Source organism: Bos indicus x Bos taurus, chromosome 15 (genome assembly GCF_003369695.1).
Source record: "Bos indicus x Bos taurus breed Angus x Brahman F1 hybrid chromosome 15, Bos_hybrid_MaternalHap_v2.0, whole genome shotgun sequence".
NCBI lineage: Eukaryota > Metazoa > Chordata > Mammalia > Artiodactyla > Bovidae > Bos > Bos indicus x Bos taurus.
This window is the reverse complement of record NC_040090.1, coordinates 2,917,397-2,936,181: the sequence shown is the minus strand read 5'-3', so window position 1 is coordinate 2,936,181 and position 18,785 is coordinate 2,917,397. Positions and strand designations below refer to the sequence as shown.

Genomic DNA, 18,785 nt, shown 5'->3' with positions numbered 1-18,785 from the left:
GAAACCAATGAAATGACTTAGGTAGAAAAAGCGACAGTTAGGTTAGCCAATAACATATCAAACCCCTTTCTCACCTTCCTTACCTGCCGTAGGGGCCAATCAGAGATCTAGTTCCGGGTCCAGAGGCGGGGCATCTGACACTTGGCCCAATGGAAACCTTCAATGGTGAGAGAGGCGGGACCAGACCTACGGAAGCCGAAGAGAGCGGCCGGCGCCTCAGGGGGCCGGAAAGATGGCGGTCCTAGCGCCTTTGATTGCTCTCGTGTATTCGGTCCCGCGACTTTCACGATGGCTGGCCCGACCTTACTACTTTTTGTCAGCCCTGCTCTCTGCTGCCTTCCTACTCGTGAGGAAGCTGCCCCCTGTCTGTGAAAGTCTCCCCACGCAACGCGAAGACGGCAACCCGTGTGACTTTGACTGGGTGAGCGACCCCCTCCTCGGGACCCCACGACCTTGACTGTCCCCGCCCTGGTGGTCGCAGCCGGGAGCCCCGAGGCTGGCCGTTTTGAGAACGCCTCAGGTTCCGGGCCTCTTAGCGGACTTGACAGACTACTAAGAGTGTAGGGCGTGGATTGTTACCCAGCCTAAACCTCCTCTGGTTTAGGGTGGGAAAGCAGCCGGTTAGCTCGCCCAACAGTCTAAGCCTTCTGCCTTTTGAGTCCAAGCTCCTTCCCACCGCCCAGTCCATGCTCGACCAGAGTCCTCCCCAAACTGGGCACTCGCACTCTCCTCCAGTGTTGCTCGTTAGTAAAGCCTGTTGAGGAACCAGTGAGTTGTACAAGGCAAGTAGTATCTCTGGTATTCTCGTTTCATTGATGAAGAAACGGATCTTGGCGTGGTTAGGAGATTCGTCCAAGGTCACACAACTAGTGAGCGACGAGGATTTGCAACCAGTCTTCAGCCATGGTAACAGCACACAGCCGTTTCTTAAAATTAAGTTAACAGTCTCACAGGGCGGACTGTGTGCTGGGCTCTGTGCCGCATACTGCCGGATGTAAAAATAAATAAAATTGTTAGGCCTATGGAAATGGAATTGTAAAAAAAAAAAACAAAAACGTAAAGAAATCCGTCTCAAGCCTCTTGCAGTCTTCCCTGAACTGGAATGGAGGGACCACTCAGAAAAATAACTTGAGGGGCTTCCCTGGTAGTCCAGGGGTTAAGACTCTGTACTTAACTTGCAGGGGGCCTGGGTTCCATCGCTGGTCAGGGAACTAAGATTCTGCATGTTTTAAGGGGGAAAAAAAAAGTGTAAAATAAGTTGAAGCTTTCTGCCCTCTGCTGAATAGCCACATACATGTACTGAGGAAAGACAGTCACCTGAGTTTTTGTCTTTTTTTCCCAAAGGCCCAAATGAGTCTTGAACTTTAACAGAACCTGCTTCCTTACTTTTTATTCTTCACACTTTTTCATACTCTATCCTTTCCCAGTGTTATTAATTAGCTCAGATGTAGCCATCTTCTTCAAAAGATCCTATTTTTATCTATCCCACTTTAACCAAAATAAGACTCAAACATGTAAGTGGATGGAAATAAAGATTTTTATAAAAGGGACTTTTTATGCAATTAATTTCTCTGAATACTCTTCCCTAATTATATGCAAAATACTGGAAGGTGTTATGTTTTCTTTTTACTCTGTTATTTTTTTTAACTATATAGTACTCATAACTGTTTGTCTTCCTGGAAAATCTGTGTTTTACTCATTTAGCCTGGTGATTTGGAAGTTACAGTATTAAGGTAGATAGTGTTAGCAAGGATGTGACTTCCCTGGTGGCTCAGCAGTGAAGAATCTACTTGCCAGTGCAGAGACTAGGGTTTGATCCCTGGGTTGGGAAGATCCTCTGCAGAAGGAAATGGCAACCCACTCCAGTATTCTTGCCTGGGAAATCTCATGGACAGAGGAGCCTGGCAGGCTTCAGTACATGGGGCTGCAAAGAGTCAGACAGGACTGAGTGTGTAAGCACATACACCCACAACCTTTGAATTTGAATAAGGGCCAAGTATTAGATAACAACAAGGAAGTAGTATTAATTTTGTTAGATATGATAATGGTATTTTAGTTTAAGAAAGAAGTTCTTATCTGTAAGCAGTATGTACTGAAATCTTTATAGTCAAAATGATACAGTTGCAATTTGCTTTTAAGTTTCTTCAGCAAAAGAAATGGGTAGTGTAGATGAAATATTTTGCCATATTGGCAAAATATTACTATTGAAACTGAGTATTAGGGGTTTACTAAGGTATTGTAGGAGGCGGAAGATAATTTTCCCTTTGCCCTTCTGAGGTCTTGCCTGAGACTACTGTAATAAAAGACAGATTGAAGTCAATTAAAATACAAACACATTTATTAACATGTGTAACTTATGTACAAGGGAGATACCCAGGGAAAAATCAGTGACAAAGAGGCTTAGAATTCCAGCTTATATGGCATCTTCAACAAAGAACAATAGATTTGTGGAGAAATGACAGGATGAAGAAGGAAGGAGTTTTAGGTTTGCAGGAGCTGAAAATTGGAAAGGTAAACTGATGGTAGATAAAGGCGAGTTTGTTACAGTAGATCCCTCTGGCGCTATCTCCAGGCTGATAGCATCTAAAGTTATCTCCCCTGATTAGTTTTGTCCTTGGTAAAGAAGGTAAATTTTTGTCCTACTCTTAGACACGTAAGGGAAGGGCATGGAGCTTTTCTTTATTTTACTTCTCATCAGTTGCCTTTAGACTCAAAATAATCCTTATGCCAAAATGGCGTACTTGGGAGTGGCGTATTCTGCCACCCTTCAGTATCCTCTCTGATTTGGTGTGTGTTTGAGAATTTCCTTAATAAAAAGTTTGAAACAGGGCTACGCTGGTTACTCAGTGGTAAAGAATCCACCTGTCAATGCAAGAGACACAGGTTTGATCCCCAGTCAGGAAGGATTCCACGTGGTGTGGCGCAGCTCAGCTGGTGCGCATAGCTACTGAGCCTGTGCTCTGGAGCCCGGGAGCCGCACTGCTTTCCTGAAGCCCACGTGCCCTAGAACTCCTGCTCTGCAATGAGGGGGCCACCCCAGTGAGAAGCCTGCTCACCCCCATGAGGGAAAAGCCCGCCTAGCAACAAAGGCCCGGCACAGCCAAAAACAAGTAAAGATAAAATTAGCTTTAAAAAAAAGTTTAAAACGGTGAATAAACAAGCAAACAACCAAGGGAGCTCTTGTTTATGCAGTTATTCTGGAACCCAGTCTCGTCCTGTCTCCTACTGATGGCCTTAAGATCATCCCAGCACCATGCCAGCAGGTGGAGAAAGAAAGCTGTCCTGCAAGGATGTGCATCCCCTTTCTTAACTGCCTGGGCACAGAAGTGGTGCGTCACTTCTGCTCACAGTGCGTTTAGGAGTGCTGGTCACACAGTTCTCCCTAGATGCAGTATGTCCAGGAGAAGAAGGAAGTAAGGTTTGGAGTATACATGGCTGGTCTTTACCACAGACGCATTCTGTCTTTAGAGTATATTCCTTTTAGTCCTGTCTTTGGTCTCCTGATTGGGCATAATTCTCTTTTAAATCTTTGCATAATTATAAAAGCCACTTTTTTAAAAAAATTTTATTTTATTTTTAAACTTTACGTAATTGTATTAGTTTTGCCAAACATCAAAATGAATCCATCACAGGTATACATGTGCTCCCCCTCCTGAACCCTCCTCCCTCCTCCCTCCCCATACCATCCCTCCAGGTCGTCCCAGTGCACCAGCCCCAAGCATCCAGTATCGTGCATTGAACCTGGACTGGCATCTCGTTTCATACGTGATATTTTACATGTTTCAATGCCATTCTCCCAAATCTTCCCACCCTCTCCCTCTCCCACAGAGTCCATAAGACTGTTCCATACATCAGCGTCACTTTTGCTGTCTCGTACACAGGGTTATTGTTATCATCTTTCTAAATTCCATATATATGCGTTAGTATACTGTATTGGTGTTTTTCCTTCTGGCTTACTTCACTCTGTATAATAGGCTCCAGTTTCATCCACCTCATTAGAACTGATTCAAATGTATTCTTTTTAATGGCTGAGTAATACTCCATTGTGTATATGTACCACTGCTTTCTTATCCATTCATCTGCTGATGGACATCTAGGTTGCTTCCATGTCCTGGCTATTATAAATTTAAAGCCAGTTTCATTCTTGAAAACTCTTCCTAATTTCTACTCGGGTGGAATATTTATTAAGGTCTGTCATATTTCCTACCTACACCCCCCGCCCCACACATTCAATGTCCATTTCTAAATCCAGTCAGTTGCTTTTTGTTGGAGATTGAGGCTAAAAACCTAGGTCCCTGATTGCCAGCCGTAAATCACAGTTAATTGGTTCTGTCTGAAATAATGATTTGGATCCTGTATGACTAACAGAAAGGTATGGAACACCTCAAACCCTCCAGTCTACAGAAGGCCCTCCCCGTGTGCAATCTCTCACAAAGTCCTTGTTACTCTTCACTGCAGTCTTTACTCTTTGAAGTTTGCGTCTTTGTCATTTTCATTGTCTGTCTCACTTAACTCACATGCAACTTACCTTCTGGAAGGTGAGGACGAACAGCACACTAGTGGTACTGAAAGTCCCTCTGAGAGGTTTGAAGGGCCTCCTTCAGCTCTCAGGTTATATTCAAGGTGCATGGATTATCACTGAATATTAGGTGGAGAGGAATGTTTTACCTTAAAACCAAACAAATGGAATAACCATCTGTTGTACTGATGGGAATGATTGAGAAAGTTTACCGGGGAAAGTTATATTATACCAGAGTCATGCTGAGTTGATTGTAGTATCTTACAGTTTTACACCATATACTTTATATAACTGTTTCATACTTCTTATCTTCTTTAATCCTCAGTTAGGGAAGCCCGTGCTCCCAGGTGAAGTACTTTGCTGAAAGGCAACAGGCAGTTTGTGGTAGTGGTAGAATTGGAGCCTGGATCTTCTGACTGGTGTTTTCCCCACTACCCCTTGTGCGTGCTAAGTCACTTCAGTTGTGTCTGACTCTTTTCGACCCCGTGGACGGTAGCCCTCTAGGCTCCTCTGTTCATGGGATTCTCCAGGCAAGAATACTGGAGTTGCCATGCCCTTCTCCAGGGGATTGTCCCAACCCAGGATTAAACCCGCCCCTCTGTGTCTCCTGCGTTGGCAGGTGAGTTCTGTACCACTAGCGCACCTGGGAAGCCAGCACTGCTGCTTAGCTGAGTCCTGTCATTTCTCTACTGTTAGCATTCCCAGTTTGGATCTTCGTTCATTTTTTCTCTGTTGGTTTGTATCACATATTTGGCTCCCTTGGTCACCCAAATCGTTTCCATTCATGCCATTCCTGACGCTCTGATTCTGTTCCAGAGAGAAGTGGAGATCCTGATGTTTCTCAGCGCCATCGTGATGATGAAGAACCGCAGGTCCAGTAAGTGTGGTTTCCCGCAGTTCAGACCAAGGACCTCCGGAGTCTTCCCCTCATGTTATGAGAGGGGCATAACTTGGTGAACTTGTCCCTCATTCTCTGCCAAGGCTGAATTTGACCTTAGACTTTTATCCTCTCCCCCCTCTCCCGTTTCAAAGTATTCCAAGGAGAGGGACAAATAATAGAACATGGGAGCACGCAGCCCAGCCTGACCTCTGACATCTTTGTGTTTCAGTCACCGTGGAACAGCATGTAGGCAACATCTTCATGTTTAGTAAGGTGGCCAATGCGATTCTTTTCTTCCGCCTGGATATCCGTATGGGCCTGCTTTATATCACACTCTGCATAGGTAAGGAGAGTGTAAGACTTGGTTGTGGGAACCAAATTCCAGCACCAAACCAGTTTCTCCATACCTGTCTTCCATAGCTTATAACCAATTAACTGTGAGACTCAGATGGTGAGAACCTACAGAGATTGTATTTTAAGAGGAAGGGAATGTGTCTGTGTATGTCTACAAAACGCAGTCTTTGGTACTTGGAATCTTTGGGTTGGTTTGAAAGTAAATCCCCTACTCAAGGCCTTATATGTTTTCTGTGCTGACTTAACATGCACAACATGAGAGCTGCAAGGTAAGTTTTAATTGGGGGAAAACGAGGTCTGCAGGCTGGGAGGCAGCACCTCAGTTAGCTCTGAGGAACTGGTCCAGAGAGGTGGGAGGAAAGGACAGTGTGTATTTGATTTTGGCGAAGGGGGGAGTACATGCAGTCAGCATATGTTTTTATAGAAAGTGTGTGCTAGTCTCATGAAGCTTTCTGCCAGTCACGAGAAACCGTTGTCACCATAAAGAATCTTGGTGCTTTTCTAGATGTGAGGAGATGCACGAATTGAGCTCATAAAATTGGCTCCTGAGAATATTTAACTATCGGAAGACCCGTACTGCCAGTTTTTCCCTGAGCGCAGGGCGCCTCGTTTCTGCTCTGCACCCTGAGCTCCTTCAGAGGGTGTTGAAGGTCGGCAGCTGCGGGCGCGTGTGACTTAATCCTTACAGAGGTAGATGGCGAGTGCCACTTTGCAGTTAACACCTGTGACACCCTTTTTCTGTGTTTAGTGTTCCTGATGACCTGCAAACCCCCCCTGTATATGGGCCCTGAGTACATCAAGTACTTCAGTGACAAAACCATTGATGTGAGTACTCTTCTTCCCCGTTCCTGGGTGCCTTGGGGGTGATTTTGTCATTGCGCTCCCTACTCAGAGGAACAGCCATGCTTCAGGATGGAAGTCAAGGGCACTGGTTCATTGTGGGGTCTACAGAGGTATGGGGAAGCCGAGATGAGGAGTTAGGTGCTAAAGTCTGAATCTTCCAGGAGCCGGTGTAATTCAGTTCACCGTTTCCTCTCTGTGTGTGGCAGGAGGAGCTGGAGCGGGACAAGAGGGTCACTTGGATCGTGGAGTTCTTCGCCAACTGGTCTAGTGACTGCCAGTCATTTGCCCCTATCTACGCTGACCTCTCGCTCAAGTGAGTGGGACAGAGGGAGGGGCGGTAGAAATTGTCCCTTCCCTCTCGTTGGTTTGGCCTTGGTTTTTGCACACTGCAACCAAAGGCACTCCTGCCCCACCCTCAGGTATCTGTGCCTCTGTTTCATTGATTCCTTCTCTCTCATCTTGTGAAACAATACATTCCTCCCAGATACAACTGTACGGGGCTGAATTTTGGGAAGGTGGACGTTGGACGCTACACTGACGTTAGTACACGGTATGTGAGGGCCTGGGCAGGGGCTCCCCTGGGGCGATACACGCAGATGCACTTACAGAGAACCTTCTGGATCCTGCAGGTACAAGGTGAGCACGTCACCCCTCACCAAGCAGCTGCCTACCCTGATCCTGTTCCAAGGTGGGAAGGAGGTTATGCGGCGGCCGCAGATCGACAAGAAGGGCCGGGCTGTCTCTTGGACGTTCTCGGAGGTACATGAGCGGGCAGGTGGTTCGCAGGAGGGTGTAGAACAGGAGGTCAGTTTGGAGCGCACCCTGGGTTTGATTCCTAGTTCTGCTACTTGCCCACAAGCTTTGAGAGTGTGGACTGTTTATTAGGTCTCATTCATGGATTCACTCAGCAAATTATCCTACCACGTGCCAGACATTATAGCAGTAAGGAACGGTTATTAGTTAAGACTCAGTCTCGGTGGCTCTTACAGTCTGTTTCCTTGGCAGTAAATTGGAGAGGGTAACATTTGCTTACAGGTTTTGTTTTGCAGATTACATTAAATAATGTAGCTATAATTCTTGGCACAGTGACTGGCACATAATAGGTGAATATTAATTGACTTTTTCAGGTACCCCCAAAAAAGAGATCTGGGTTAGATTCCTGTCCTTTGCTTCCTCCCTTCCTAGACTGTGTAAATACAGTTGGCCTTTGCACAAACGAGTCAGAACTGTGTCGGTCTGCTCGTGTGGATGTTGTTCAATAGTAAAAACTACAGTGCTGCGCAGCCTGCGTGGTCGGCTGGAGCCGGACTGTGGTTGCAGAAGGCTGACTATAGTTATACATGGATTTTTGACTGCAAAAGGGTCGGTGCCCCAACCACACCCCTGTTCGACGGTCAACTGTACTTCTTCCCAGACACGACTCTCCCTTCCAGCTTGAACCTGATGCGTGTGTCCCTTTTGCACAGGAGAATGTGATCCGAGAATTCAACTTGAATGAGCTCTATCAGCGGGCCAAGAAGCTGTCAAAGGCTGGAGATAAGATCCCCGAGGAGCAGCCTGTGGCCGCTGTGCCTGCTGCCGTGCCAGATGAGGAGAGCAAGAAGGACAAATAGGACCCCTGCTCCAGTGCTTCCTCTCCTGTCAGTCCCCGGCACCTCAGGGGCCCTGCCCTTGTGTAACCACAAGCCTTGCCTGAGACCCGGGCCTTTTATTTATGTTTCCCCTGTTTGGCTATGCCTAGATGGGGAGGGTATCGCTTCTGACTTTTAAGAGGCATCCAGGGCAATGACAGGCACCCTCTCGGAAGGCCCCCACTGTTGCGGCCCGCTGTTTCACTGGAGGGAGGGAAAGATCTTGTCTGGTGGAGGGAGAAGGCTTGCCCTCCAAGCGGGGCCAGTGCGTCAACCACCATGTGCTGCCCGACGTCTCCATCAGGCTCTGGTCTCATTCCTCACGGTGGCGCCATGCAGCCTACTTAGCCTAGATTAAACCCTAACAAACAGGCCAAGGTGCAGAGTTAGTGCTGAGATTTTCCCCTCAAGGAATCTTACTCCTTTAGGCCCTTCTGGCTTAGTCTGGCCTGTACTTAAAAAAGTGTAAGCCTGTGACCGGTCCCAAGGAAAAACCTTCAACCACAGACTTTTCTCTTTGAAGATTACTGAATAATCTACGTATTTTATGAAGATTGGGAAGAAGGGGAATAGAAGTTGGAGACTTCCTTTGTGTGGTGGGCCCTGGACGATGGCTCATTTAACCCTCCTGCATCCTCCCCACACCCAGTTGATGGTTTTGCACAATAAAGAGACTGAGAATTACTTTATTTTGCCTTTGTGTGTGATTCATGCATTACAAGTGGAAGTGTTGGTCGCTCCTGCATTAGAAAAGCCAGGCAATTGCAGAGGACTCTGCCATGTTCTTCATTTCAAAGGCCATCCTGATTAGCTCATCAGATGCTGCACACAGGTCCCCACACTGTGGACAGCTGCAGGTTTGGGTCTTCCCTCTGTTGGTGTTTAGTCGCTCAGTCATCCTATGGACTAGTCTGCCAGGCTCCTCCATCCATGGCATTTCCTTGGCAAGAATACTGGAGTGGGTTGCCATTTCCTTTCTCCAGGGGATCTTCCCAACCCAGGAGCACACCCATGTTTCCTGCATTGGCAAGTGGATTCTACCACTTACCACCTGGGAAGCCCTTTTGAAGAGTAGCTATCCAACAGAACTGAAGAATCTACTAGATTATGATGATGACAATACAGACCTTAATGAGAGAAGGGGGAGGAAATGAGGGATGAGTAGGACTTAAGAAATCCCTGGGCATCTTTTCAAAATAGACATAGATAGGCTTGTCAAAATCTCAGGACCTTTGCATGCATTTAAAAATGTTCCTCAAATGGTGGTGATATTACTAACACCCTACTAACATCCCACTTGAAAATCAATGATGTAAACAAAATAGTAAATTTACTTTTATTCATATTAATGAAGGATCCTGAATGATTACCGACGTTAGATCTAAGCAATTAACTTGGAAGAAGCTCAAAATGAATTGGAGATATAATATTGGCTTGGCTTTAAAGACTAGGAAACAATCCAAGCTTCAAATCAAAACCTTGCACCCGTAACAAAGTTTACTTAACCCCAGAATTAAGCTGTACACTCGGTCTGGGACTGATCCGTGGGTCCCAGGAGCGAAGTTTTGGGTAGCAGTCCTGATGGACACCGTTCAAGCTGGCGCCGCGGTTACAGAAACGCCTGCGTGAAGACTTGTTTTCACAGCGACCCGGCCCCCAGCCAGGTGGTTGGGCGCGGCGCTCCGCACCTCCCCGCGTCTGCGCGCAGCGCGGGTTCGCCCGCGGCCCCGCCTCCAGACCACGTGTGCGCCCTGCGCCACGCTTGCCGCAGCTTAAGAGGTTTCACGTCGGGAGCTGAGTTCCTGGGCTGCGGTTCGGCGCTCGGAGCCGGGCTGGCCTGTGCCCGCGGCTGTGCCCTGTCCCCAGCCGGGCCCCAGGCGCCATGGCGTCCCGCGGGAGGAAGCGGAAGGCCGAGGCGGCGCTGGCCGCTGCGGCCGAGAAGCGGGAGAAGCCGGCCGGCGGCCAGGAAGGGGGAGTGGAGGGGCCGAGCGTCGTCATCGAGCACTGGTGAGCGGCCCGGGGCGCGGCGGGGCGCGGGCGCCGCAGGCCTGGGCCGGGCTCTGACCTCGCCCCTCTCCCCACAGCACGAGCTGACGAGTCTACGGGCGCAACGCCGCGGCCCTGAGCCAGGCGCTGCGCCTGCAGGCCCCCGAGCTGACGGTGAAGGTGAACCCCGCCAGGCCGCGGAGGGGCAGCTTCGAGGTGACGTTGCTGCGCGCCGACGGCAGCAGTGAGTGCGGGCCGGGCGCGGGGGCCTCCAGACCGCCGCCTCCCGGTGGCTTCGGGGAACGGCTGCAGGGTTCCATAGCCGTTGCGCTTCACGTGGCCTTTCTTCCCAGGCGCGGAGCTCTGGACGGGTCTTAAGAAGGGGCCCCCACGCAAACTCAAGTTTCCGGAGCCTCACGTGGTGCTGGAGGAGCTGAAGAAGTACCTTTCGTAGGGAGGTGGGGCAGAAGGCGTCTCGCTGAGGTTCGAGATGGCGAATGGCGGGGAGTGGGGCTGATCTTCGTGCGGCTGCTGGCGAAGCAGCCCTTCCTGTTAAACCCCCGATCCCCGATTTCACACAGGACGTAGGTTCTCCATGACTCGCTTCTGCTCTCGGGCTTTCCTCTAGTGGGAATACCTCTTCCCCTTTTTCCTGGTGGAAAATTGAAAGTCGCCCCACCCCCCCTAAAAAAAATTTCCTATTCAGTGTGCCCTTTGCTCCCTTTATGTTTCATTCCAGTGTCTCTGCGCTAAGTCGTGGAATGCCGTTGGTAATGTAAATGACTATGAGAATGCAAATTGTGACCTTAAAGGATGCAGAGAACTGTGTCCCTTGGAGTATGGGCCGATTTTCTGTTTTCTAAAAAAACAGCTCACTTTCCTGTAGACCCACCGATGCCCTCATTTGTGTGTGTGTTGATTCTCCCTGGCCAAATCTCTGTGTAGTTTCAGGTATGCCTACTGCCTCTTGTGTTAGCATATGCTGCCAGCCCTGCGTGGTGATGCCGGCACTCCTGGGCACAGAACCCGACCCTGTCTTTGTCCGAGTGCTGCAGACAGGGCTTTGGCATGTTGTCAGGCACTTGATGTTGAGTGAGATGGGGGCGGTGTGTGTGTACACCCCTTGAGCTGTGTCCAGTGGTGGAGGGCTGGCTAGGATTACCTGGATCCCTTCTCTAACTCTTTTCCTTTCTCCTTTTCACAGCCTCTGTCCCTGGTGATGTTGGAGCATTTATGACGGGACATGGCCAAACTTCAGTCATGTCCCTGAAGCTGTGGTTTCCTCCCCTCCAGAAATGAGGGTTCAGTTGTGAGGCAGTCCTCTAGTAAGACATTGAAAAGTTCTTGGATTTGGTTTAATAAAAATTAAAGGATTTGAGTTTACATAAAGCCTGAGTCCTGAAGTAAATTTATTAATATGGGAAGGGGTGCCCTAAGCCAGTCTTATGGGATTGGTCCTCGTGTTCCTCATAGCCTGAGGTCACCAATTAACTTGGGTCTCCTATGGTCCTTAACAGAGCATGAGAAACACTTGTAAAAACTATGGGGGAAAAGGAAATAAAAGGAACTATTTTTCTCACCTCACTTCTCAGAAGTGATGGTGCAGGACATCTTCCCAGCCCCGTGGAGCTTTGGCTACACTTCCCATGCCGGCAGTGACTAAGCCATACATACCAGGTACTAGGGATCAGATGCCTGCTGATCGGGGAGACTGGCTTTGGCTGTCACCTATGACTCACTAGAGTTGGTGACCACAGAGTTTATTGTTTCACTTGTCACTAACTGGAAGACAAGATTATAAAAGAAGGGGATTCGAGTTCATAATCTTCTATCTATGGAATGACTTTTGCCTGGCTCCAAAAGCCTGGGGAGGGAAGGAGCGCTTCAGGTGTGCCTGCCTCTGGTGCTGAGAGCACAGGGACACATGCTGGCCTGTTGGCGGCCTCTTAGCCAGCATGTCCCTCCCTCCCAGTCCCTGTGGCCCGCCCTCCCCGCTTTGCCACTACGTTAGTATATCTACCTCTGTTTCTGACTCTGAGGAAGGGTCAGGCCACACGGAGAGAATACCCATGGGTAGAATCCCCTCTGACAGTGAGTCTACATCAATCTCCTCTTCAGGGCTGGCAGGAAGTGGACCCACCCACTCAGAGTTGCCAGATCCCTCTTTGCCTGCCTCTGGAGCTGGGTATAATACCTCATCCATTGATAGGGACACTTCCAGGCCAGCGTCCACCCAGTTTGAACAGGGAGGCGAGAGGTCTCCATAGGACTTTTGGGGAGGGTCAAGGGAGTCCATTTGGAGAAGTTTGTCTCTCTGACCTTCCAGTGGCTGGGAGCTGCTAATTTCCAGGTCTGGAGTCCAAGAGCCTCCCACTGAAAACACCTCCCCCTCACTTACCTCGGAGGGCATGACAAGGGGGCTGAAGGGCTCAGCTGGCTCTTTGTTTTCAGAGGGCAGGACTAGGGGGCTGAAGGGCTCAGCTGGCTCTTTGTTCTCACTAAGAGGTTCCTTTTCCAGTCCTGTGAGCTCCCTGGGCCAGAGCTCCACGTCTGGCAAACACCATTCTTCCCCTTCGATCCAGGTCTTGCCTGTTTCTGTCAGGTGGTAACTCGGGGTCCTGCAGCCCTCAGCCCGGGGACTCTCCAGAGACTCCATGGGCGGCTCAATGTCGGAGCCGCAGAGCATGAAATCCAGGATCTCCTCCAGCTCGCTGGTGGCGGCAGCACTGGTGATGCGGTACTCCTCAGCTTCGCAGGGCTGCCCAAGCAGGGCTGGGTTGAATGTGTAGGACTCTCTGCAGCCCATGTCCAGTCTAGGTTCCTTTCCTACCAGCTCTGGGCTGGACCCAAACTCGGACTTCTCCACTGGGTGCTCTGGGGAGCTGCCGGCAGAGAGCAAAACGTCTTGTAGCCTGGAGCACACAGGTGAGTCCTCACACAAGTTTGTTCTCGCGGAAGACAGGTCCTGCTCCTTACCTGAGGATGGCTGTGTCCCCAGAGGCTCTCCTGAGTCTTTGAGTTCTGGGATTTGAGGGCTATCTTGAGAGATTCTGAGGGGAGGCTCCTGAACGACTTCCCAGCAGGTCCCGTTGACTATCTTTCGAAGCTTCACTCTCCCAACCTGCCCCTCCTCTGCTGAGTCTGGGTGAGGAGTCCTGGCTTCGGGGCTCCACTTCTTGTTCCCAGCCGTCTTCCCAAGACCCGATGCACTTGGGCTGCTCCTGAGGGGACTAGCTCGCCCCGTTTTCTGCTTGTCCTCTGGTGCTTCTTTATTTGTACTCTTCTGCCGCCACAGACGCCGGCCAGGGGCTGTGGGCACTGAGCTGGCTCCACTGAGGAGGCTGGCAGGCTTGGATGTGCAGACATCGGGAGACGGCTTTGAGCGGCTCAGCTTGATCTTTCTGGGCAGGAGTCGCTCGTCTACGCAGGGGTACAAGCTGGGTGGGGAGAGTGAGATAGGACCGAGGGCAGGGTCACTCCTGTTCTCTTTGGGTCCCTGACTGTGGCTCGATGGTGAAGCACTTGGTTCTTGTGGAGCTGGGCAGGCCCTGGCCTTCCTCTTGAGTAGGAGAGCGCCAGACGAGTTCTCCGGGTTCTCTTGGTGGTTCTTCTCTGGGGGCCCCTCCTCCTTCCCCAAGGACTTCAGTCTCGCTGCCCTGAGAGGACAGGGCGCCTGGGTGACAGGCAGGGGGGCTCGAGGCCGCCGGCTGGAAGCCACCACCCTGGCAGAGATTGGCGCGGGGCTGGGAGGCTGCAGGCACTCCCTGTTCAGCCTTCGACCCTGAGGGACCTTCACCAGCTTCCCACCCTCTAGCTGAAGGGATTCGAGCTCAGACACTTGGAGCTGGCGGGCTGCGGAAAGCACGTCCTGGACTTCTTCCCCAGATAATTCCATCTCGGAGGTGTACAGGAAGTCCACCAGCTTCCTCAGGGTCCTGATCTTCAGGCCCCCGAGCTCAAGCACCACCTTCCGACCCTGGGCTGGCTTCTCCCGCTCCAGGCGCTCTGTGAAGAAGGGGCTGCAGGCTGACAGGATGCAGCAGTGAGCTGGGACTGCCTCACCTGCAGGGAAACCCAAGTATTTACCTCAGGCCGGCGGCACGCTCGCGGGTTAAACACAGACACTATGCCTGAATGTGCTGTCCCTTCTGTTGCCCTCATGGAAGTTCAAGTAGGAGAAATCTGTTTCTTCTGCCTACCTGGAACATCCTGCCATTACCCAGCTAAGTCAGTTTTTATCTTTACAGGTTTATTTTAGGCTTTCAGAAAGCCTTCCCCACCCCTCCTCCGCCATCCCGTCTGGGTTAGCTAGCTATCACAGCATTCAGCTATCTGCATTGGAACTGTCCATCTCCTTCACGAAACTTCTAAGCTCCAAGGACAGGAACGGTGCCTGTCTGACTCACTGAAGAATACCCAGTACTTGACACAAAGTAGGGGCTCAAACACTTGCTGAATAAATGTTTCTGACTCACCCAAGAGCTTAAAAATTTGTACAGAAGCTGCTTGTGACCTAATCAAAAGATCATGAGCTTTGGATATGGATAATCAGGATAATCAGGGAAGCTTGCTTCCCTGGTGGCTCAGACAGTAAGAAATCTGCCTGCAACGCAGGAGACCCAGGTTCCATCCCTGGGTCACGAACATCCCCTGGAGGAGGGCATGGCTACCCACTCCAGGATTCTTGCCTGGAGAATTCCATGAACAGAGGAGCCTGGTGGGCTATAGTCCATGGGGGGCTCGAGGCCGCCGGTTGGAAGCCACCACCCTGGCAGAGATTGGCGCAGGGCTGAGAGTCGGACACGACTGAGTGACTTTCACTTTTCAGTTAGGGCTCAGTTCTCTCCTGAAATCTCTCCACTGCGTGGTATCCACTGTCCTGAGCCACCTTCTCATTTTATGGGCACTTCTGGAGAAATTTTTCCCTCTCTCATGGCTTCCGTTAGCAAAGGCTTGCTGATGATTCCCAGATGCAACCCTGCCCAGATACCTCTTCTGAAATACTAAGCATGCCACAGCCTGCAAGACAACAGGGATGTCCCACAAGTACCTCCAATGCAAGCTTTCTAGAAAGTAAACTCACCATTCCCCACACTCCAAAACTTCCTGATTTTTACTTCAAAATAAGAACACATTCACCCAATGGCCCAGGCCTGAAAACTAGAAGTCATATTTGATTCTTCCTTTTCTCTTACTCACTGCATCTAATCAAATATTAAGTTTTCTTTAAAAAAAAAAAAAACCTAATAACTCTTGAGTCCTTATTAGGTGCCAGGCACCTAAGGCTCTTACCAGAATTAATTTTAATCTTCACTGCAACCTTGTGAGGTAGTTGTTATTACAGATGAGTAAACTGGCATAGTCTACTACTACTAAGTCACTTCAGTCGTGTCTGACTCTGTGACCCCATAGACGGCATAGTCTAGTAATGTGCAAAATTACAGTTAGTTAAGCATACAGTCCCATCACTTCATGGCAAATAGATGGGGAAACGGTGCCTGACTTTACTTTTTTGGGCTCCAAAATCACTGCAGATGGTGACTGCAGCCATGAAATTAAAAGACGTTTACTCCTTGGAAGCAAAGTTATGACCAACCTAGACAGCATATTAAAAAGCAGAGACATTACTTTATCAACAAAGGTCCATCTAGTCAAGGCTATGGTTTTTCCAGTAGTCATGTATGGATGTGAGAGTTGGACTGCAAAGAAAGCTTGAGTCTTTTGAACTGTGGTGTTGGAGAAGACTCTTGAGAGTCCCTTGGACTGCAAGGAGATCCAACCAGTCCACCCTAAAGGAGATCAGTCCTGAGTGTTCATTAGAAGGACTGATGTTGAAGCTGAGACTCCAATACTTTGGCCACCTGATGTGAAGAGCTGACTCATTTGAAGAGACCCTGAGGCTGGGAAAAATTGAGGGCAGGAGGAGAAAGGGACAACAGAGGATGAGATGGTTGGATGGCATCACTGACTCAATGGACATGAGTTTGGGTGAACTCCGAGTTGGTGATGGACAGGGAGGCCTGGCGTGCTACGGTTCATGGGGTCGCAGAGTCGGATATGACTGAGCGACTGAACTGAAGGAGCAGGGACAAGATTTGAACCCAAGACTACCTCAGTCTATGTTCTTAACTGCAGCAAATTTTGTAATTCTTTTTGTTACTGTTGTTCAATCGCTAATTTGTGTCTGACTCTCTTCATCCCATGGACTGTAGCACATCAGGCTTCCCTGTCCTTCACTATCTCCTGGAGCTTGCTCAAACTCATGTTCATTGAGTCAGTGATGCTATCCAACCATCTCATCCTCTGTCGTTCCCTTCTCCTCTTGCCCTCAATCTTTCCCAGCATTAGGGTCTTTTCCGATGAGTCAGCTCTTTGCATCAGGTGGCCAAAGTATTGGAGTTTCAGCTTCAGCATCAGTCCTTCCAATGAATTCAGGGTTTATCTCCTTTAGCACTCACTGGTTTGATCTCCCTGATGTCCAAGGGACTCTCAAGAGTCTTCTCCAGCACCACAATTTGAAAGCATCAATTCTTCAGTACTCTGCCTTCTTTGTGGTCCAACTTTCACATTCGTATACCTCTTTAATACTTATCTTTAATAGCTCATAAACCATATATTTCTTTCTATTCTCAATGCCTTAGTTCAGGCCACAATTCCCTTTTTCCTGGATCCCGAAACGGCCTCCTATCTGGACTTAATAACAATCTAATAATTCCCCTCATTGCCTGAGTGCTATTTCTAAACAAGTTATGACCTTCTTCTTTAAAATCTACAAGTATAATTCCAGTGTTCTGAGGACAAGAGCATCTTCTTTGGTATAACACTTCAGACCTGCTAATTTCTTTAGCCACAGCTCTGATCAATACACTTCTTACAATCTGTGCTGTAGCCATAATGAACCACTTGCAAACCTCTGGCCCATATCTCTCAATCTCGGTACATGCTGTTTTCTCTGCCTGGAAAAATCCTTCCCCACTTCTTCCTACGTCTATTTGTCCTTCACAACTCATCTAAGAGGTTATTTCCTCCAAGAAAATCTCCCTAACCCCATCTCCCAACCTCCTCAGGTCTGTTAAGTAGGTGCCTCTTTTGCACTCCTGTATCAGCCTATATCTACCCCAATATTATTTATTACACTGCCTCGTTATCTGAATGCATTGGTTACCGGAATATCTCCCCCTTATATGGTCTCCTTACAAGGATGGGCTTTATCTTCATATATACTATGTGCCCATGCTAGTACAGTATACTTTTTTGGTTTACTTTGAATAAAGGAGTGAAACGCCACTCTTCTAAGAGAACCAACAGACAAGTCACTTAAATCACTGTCTCAACTTGCACATCTGTATAGAACTGGAACCATACAACAACGTTCTTTATATCACAAGGCTGTCGTGAAAATCAAGATGAGAAACTAAACTATACTGTATGTACTTGGTAAACTGGAGGGTGTTATACAATGTTGGTAATGAAGAAAGTGAACTGCCAAGAGACGAAGTGACTTGCTTGGCAAGACAATAGGAACACAGGGCTTCCCTGGTGGCTCAGTGGTAAAAAATTTGCCAGCCAATGCAGGAGACACAGGTTCAGTCCCTGGTCTGGGAAGATCCCACATGCTGAGAAGCAAGTAAGCCATACTATTAAGCCTGTGCTCTCGAGCCCAGGGCCCCGTCTACTGAAGCCCGTGCACTCTAGAGCCCATGCGCCGCAACAAGAGAAGCCACTGCAAGGAGCAGCCTGCGCACTTCGATGAAGAGTCCCCACTCACTGCCACTAGAGAAAAGCCGGCGCAGCGATAAAGACCTAGCGCAGCCCAAAACGATAAATAAAAAAAAAAGCAGAAAAGTACATAATAGGACCATTAATACTTACATTCTGCTTAGTACAACATTAAAAGTACCTAAGTGTTTTACATATGTTAAACTCAATCTTCACAATCATCCCATTACCGTATTATCCACATTTTATAGAATTTCTACACTTACGAAGCTTTATAATTAATTCATTTTTTTTTAAAAGGAGTATAATCTCACTTTCACTTTTGAGAAATGTACCCGTCCTAGAAAAAGCTCTTTACCAAACAGGACTCAAAGGCAATCATTACACACTTTCCTGGTTTTGTTCTTCACTGCCTGGCCCTAAAATCATTTTCTCTTAGTCTATGGTGAGTTTTCAATTGAGTCCCTACTAGTCTCTTACCTTCTGCCTGCAGAAGGACATCACAGAACACACCACTCTTTTGCTGGTGATAAAGCTGCAGAAAAGCTAATCGGAGGAACCGGGGATTCCTGTACAGGATTTTGGGACTGGCAGGAGAGCACATGTTGATCTCTTAACAACCTTTCTGGGTTTTCATGGATCAGATTCCTGTGGGTGAAAGAACACCTTTCAGAGGCATGGTTATACCTAATTTTTTTCTCTTTATGTTTAAAATGACAGAGAAATTTTGAAAGTAAGAGACAAAAGCATGAATTGAGGAACCATAAATCCAGGGATTGTGCCCCCAAGTGTATCTTAAGAATATCCTAGTGGTTACAGATGGGAGCTCATTGATAGCTTTAGATTTGAATCT

At 48.6% G+C, this 18,785-nt stretch overlaps 3 protein-coding genes across 3 annotated transcripts; 2 read left to right on the top strand and 1 right to left on the bottom strand.

Moving 5' to 3' along the window:
- Window positions 1–137: 137 nt before the first annotated feature.
- TMX2 (thioredoxin related transmembrane protein 2) lies at window positions 138–8,912 on the top strand. The gene is made up of 8 exons (XM_027562273.1): window positions 138–421; window positions 5,336–5,396; window positions 5,629–5,742; window positions 6,502–6,578; window positions 6,803–6,909; window positions 7,081–7,146; window positions 7,226–7,355; window positions 8,063–8,912. The coding sequence occupies exons 1-8, from the start codon at window positions 233–235 to the stop codon at window positions 8,207–8,209; spliced, it is 891 nt and encodes a 296-aa protein (XP_027418074.1). The 5' UTR covers window positions 138–232; the 3' UTR covers window positions 8,210–8,912.
- A 1,051-nt stretch (window positions 8,913–9,963) lies between these two features.
- SELENOH (selenoprotein H) lies at window positions 9,964–11,602 on the top strand. Its single transcript, XM_027562268.1, has 4 exons — window positions 9,964–10,234; window positions 10,312–10,457; window positions 10,567–10,696; window positions 11,418–11,602. Exons 1-3 carry the CDS (start codon window positions 10,110–10,112, stop codon window positions 10,665–10,667), a joined length of 372 nt encoding a protein of 123 aa, XP_027418069.1. The 5' UTR covers window positions 9,964–10,109; the 3' UTR covers window positions 10,668–10,696; window positions 11,418–11,602.
- A 77-nt stretch (window positions 11,603–11,679) lies between these two features.
- On the bottom strand, window positions 11,680–18,562 carry BTBD18 (BTB domain containing 18). Its single transcript, XM_027562269.1, has 2 exons — window positions 18,413–18,562; window positions 11,680–14,275 (listed from the first exon to the last, which is right to left on the bottom strand). Exons 1-2 carry the CDS (start codon window positions 18,534–18,536, stop codon window positions 12,216–12,218), a joined length of 2,184 nt encoding a protein of 727 aa, XP_027418070.1. The 5' UTR covers window positions 18,537–18,562; the 3' UTR covers window positions 11,680–12,215.
- Window positions 18,563–18,785: the final 223 nt, after the last annotated feature.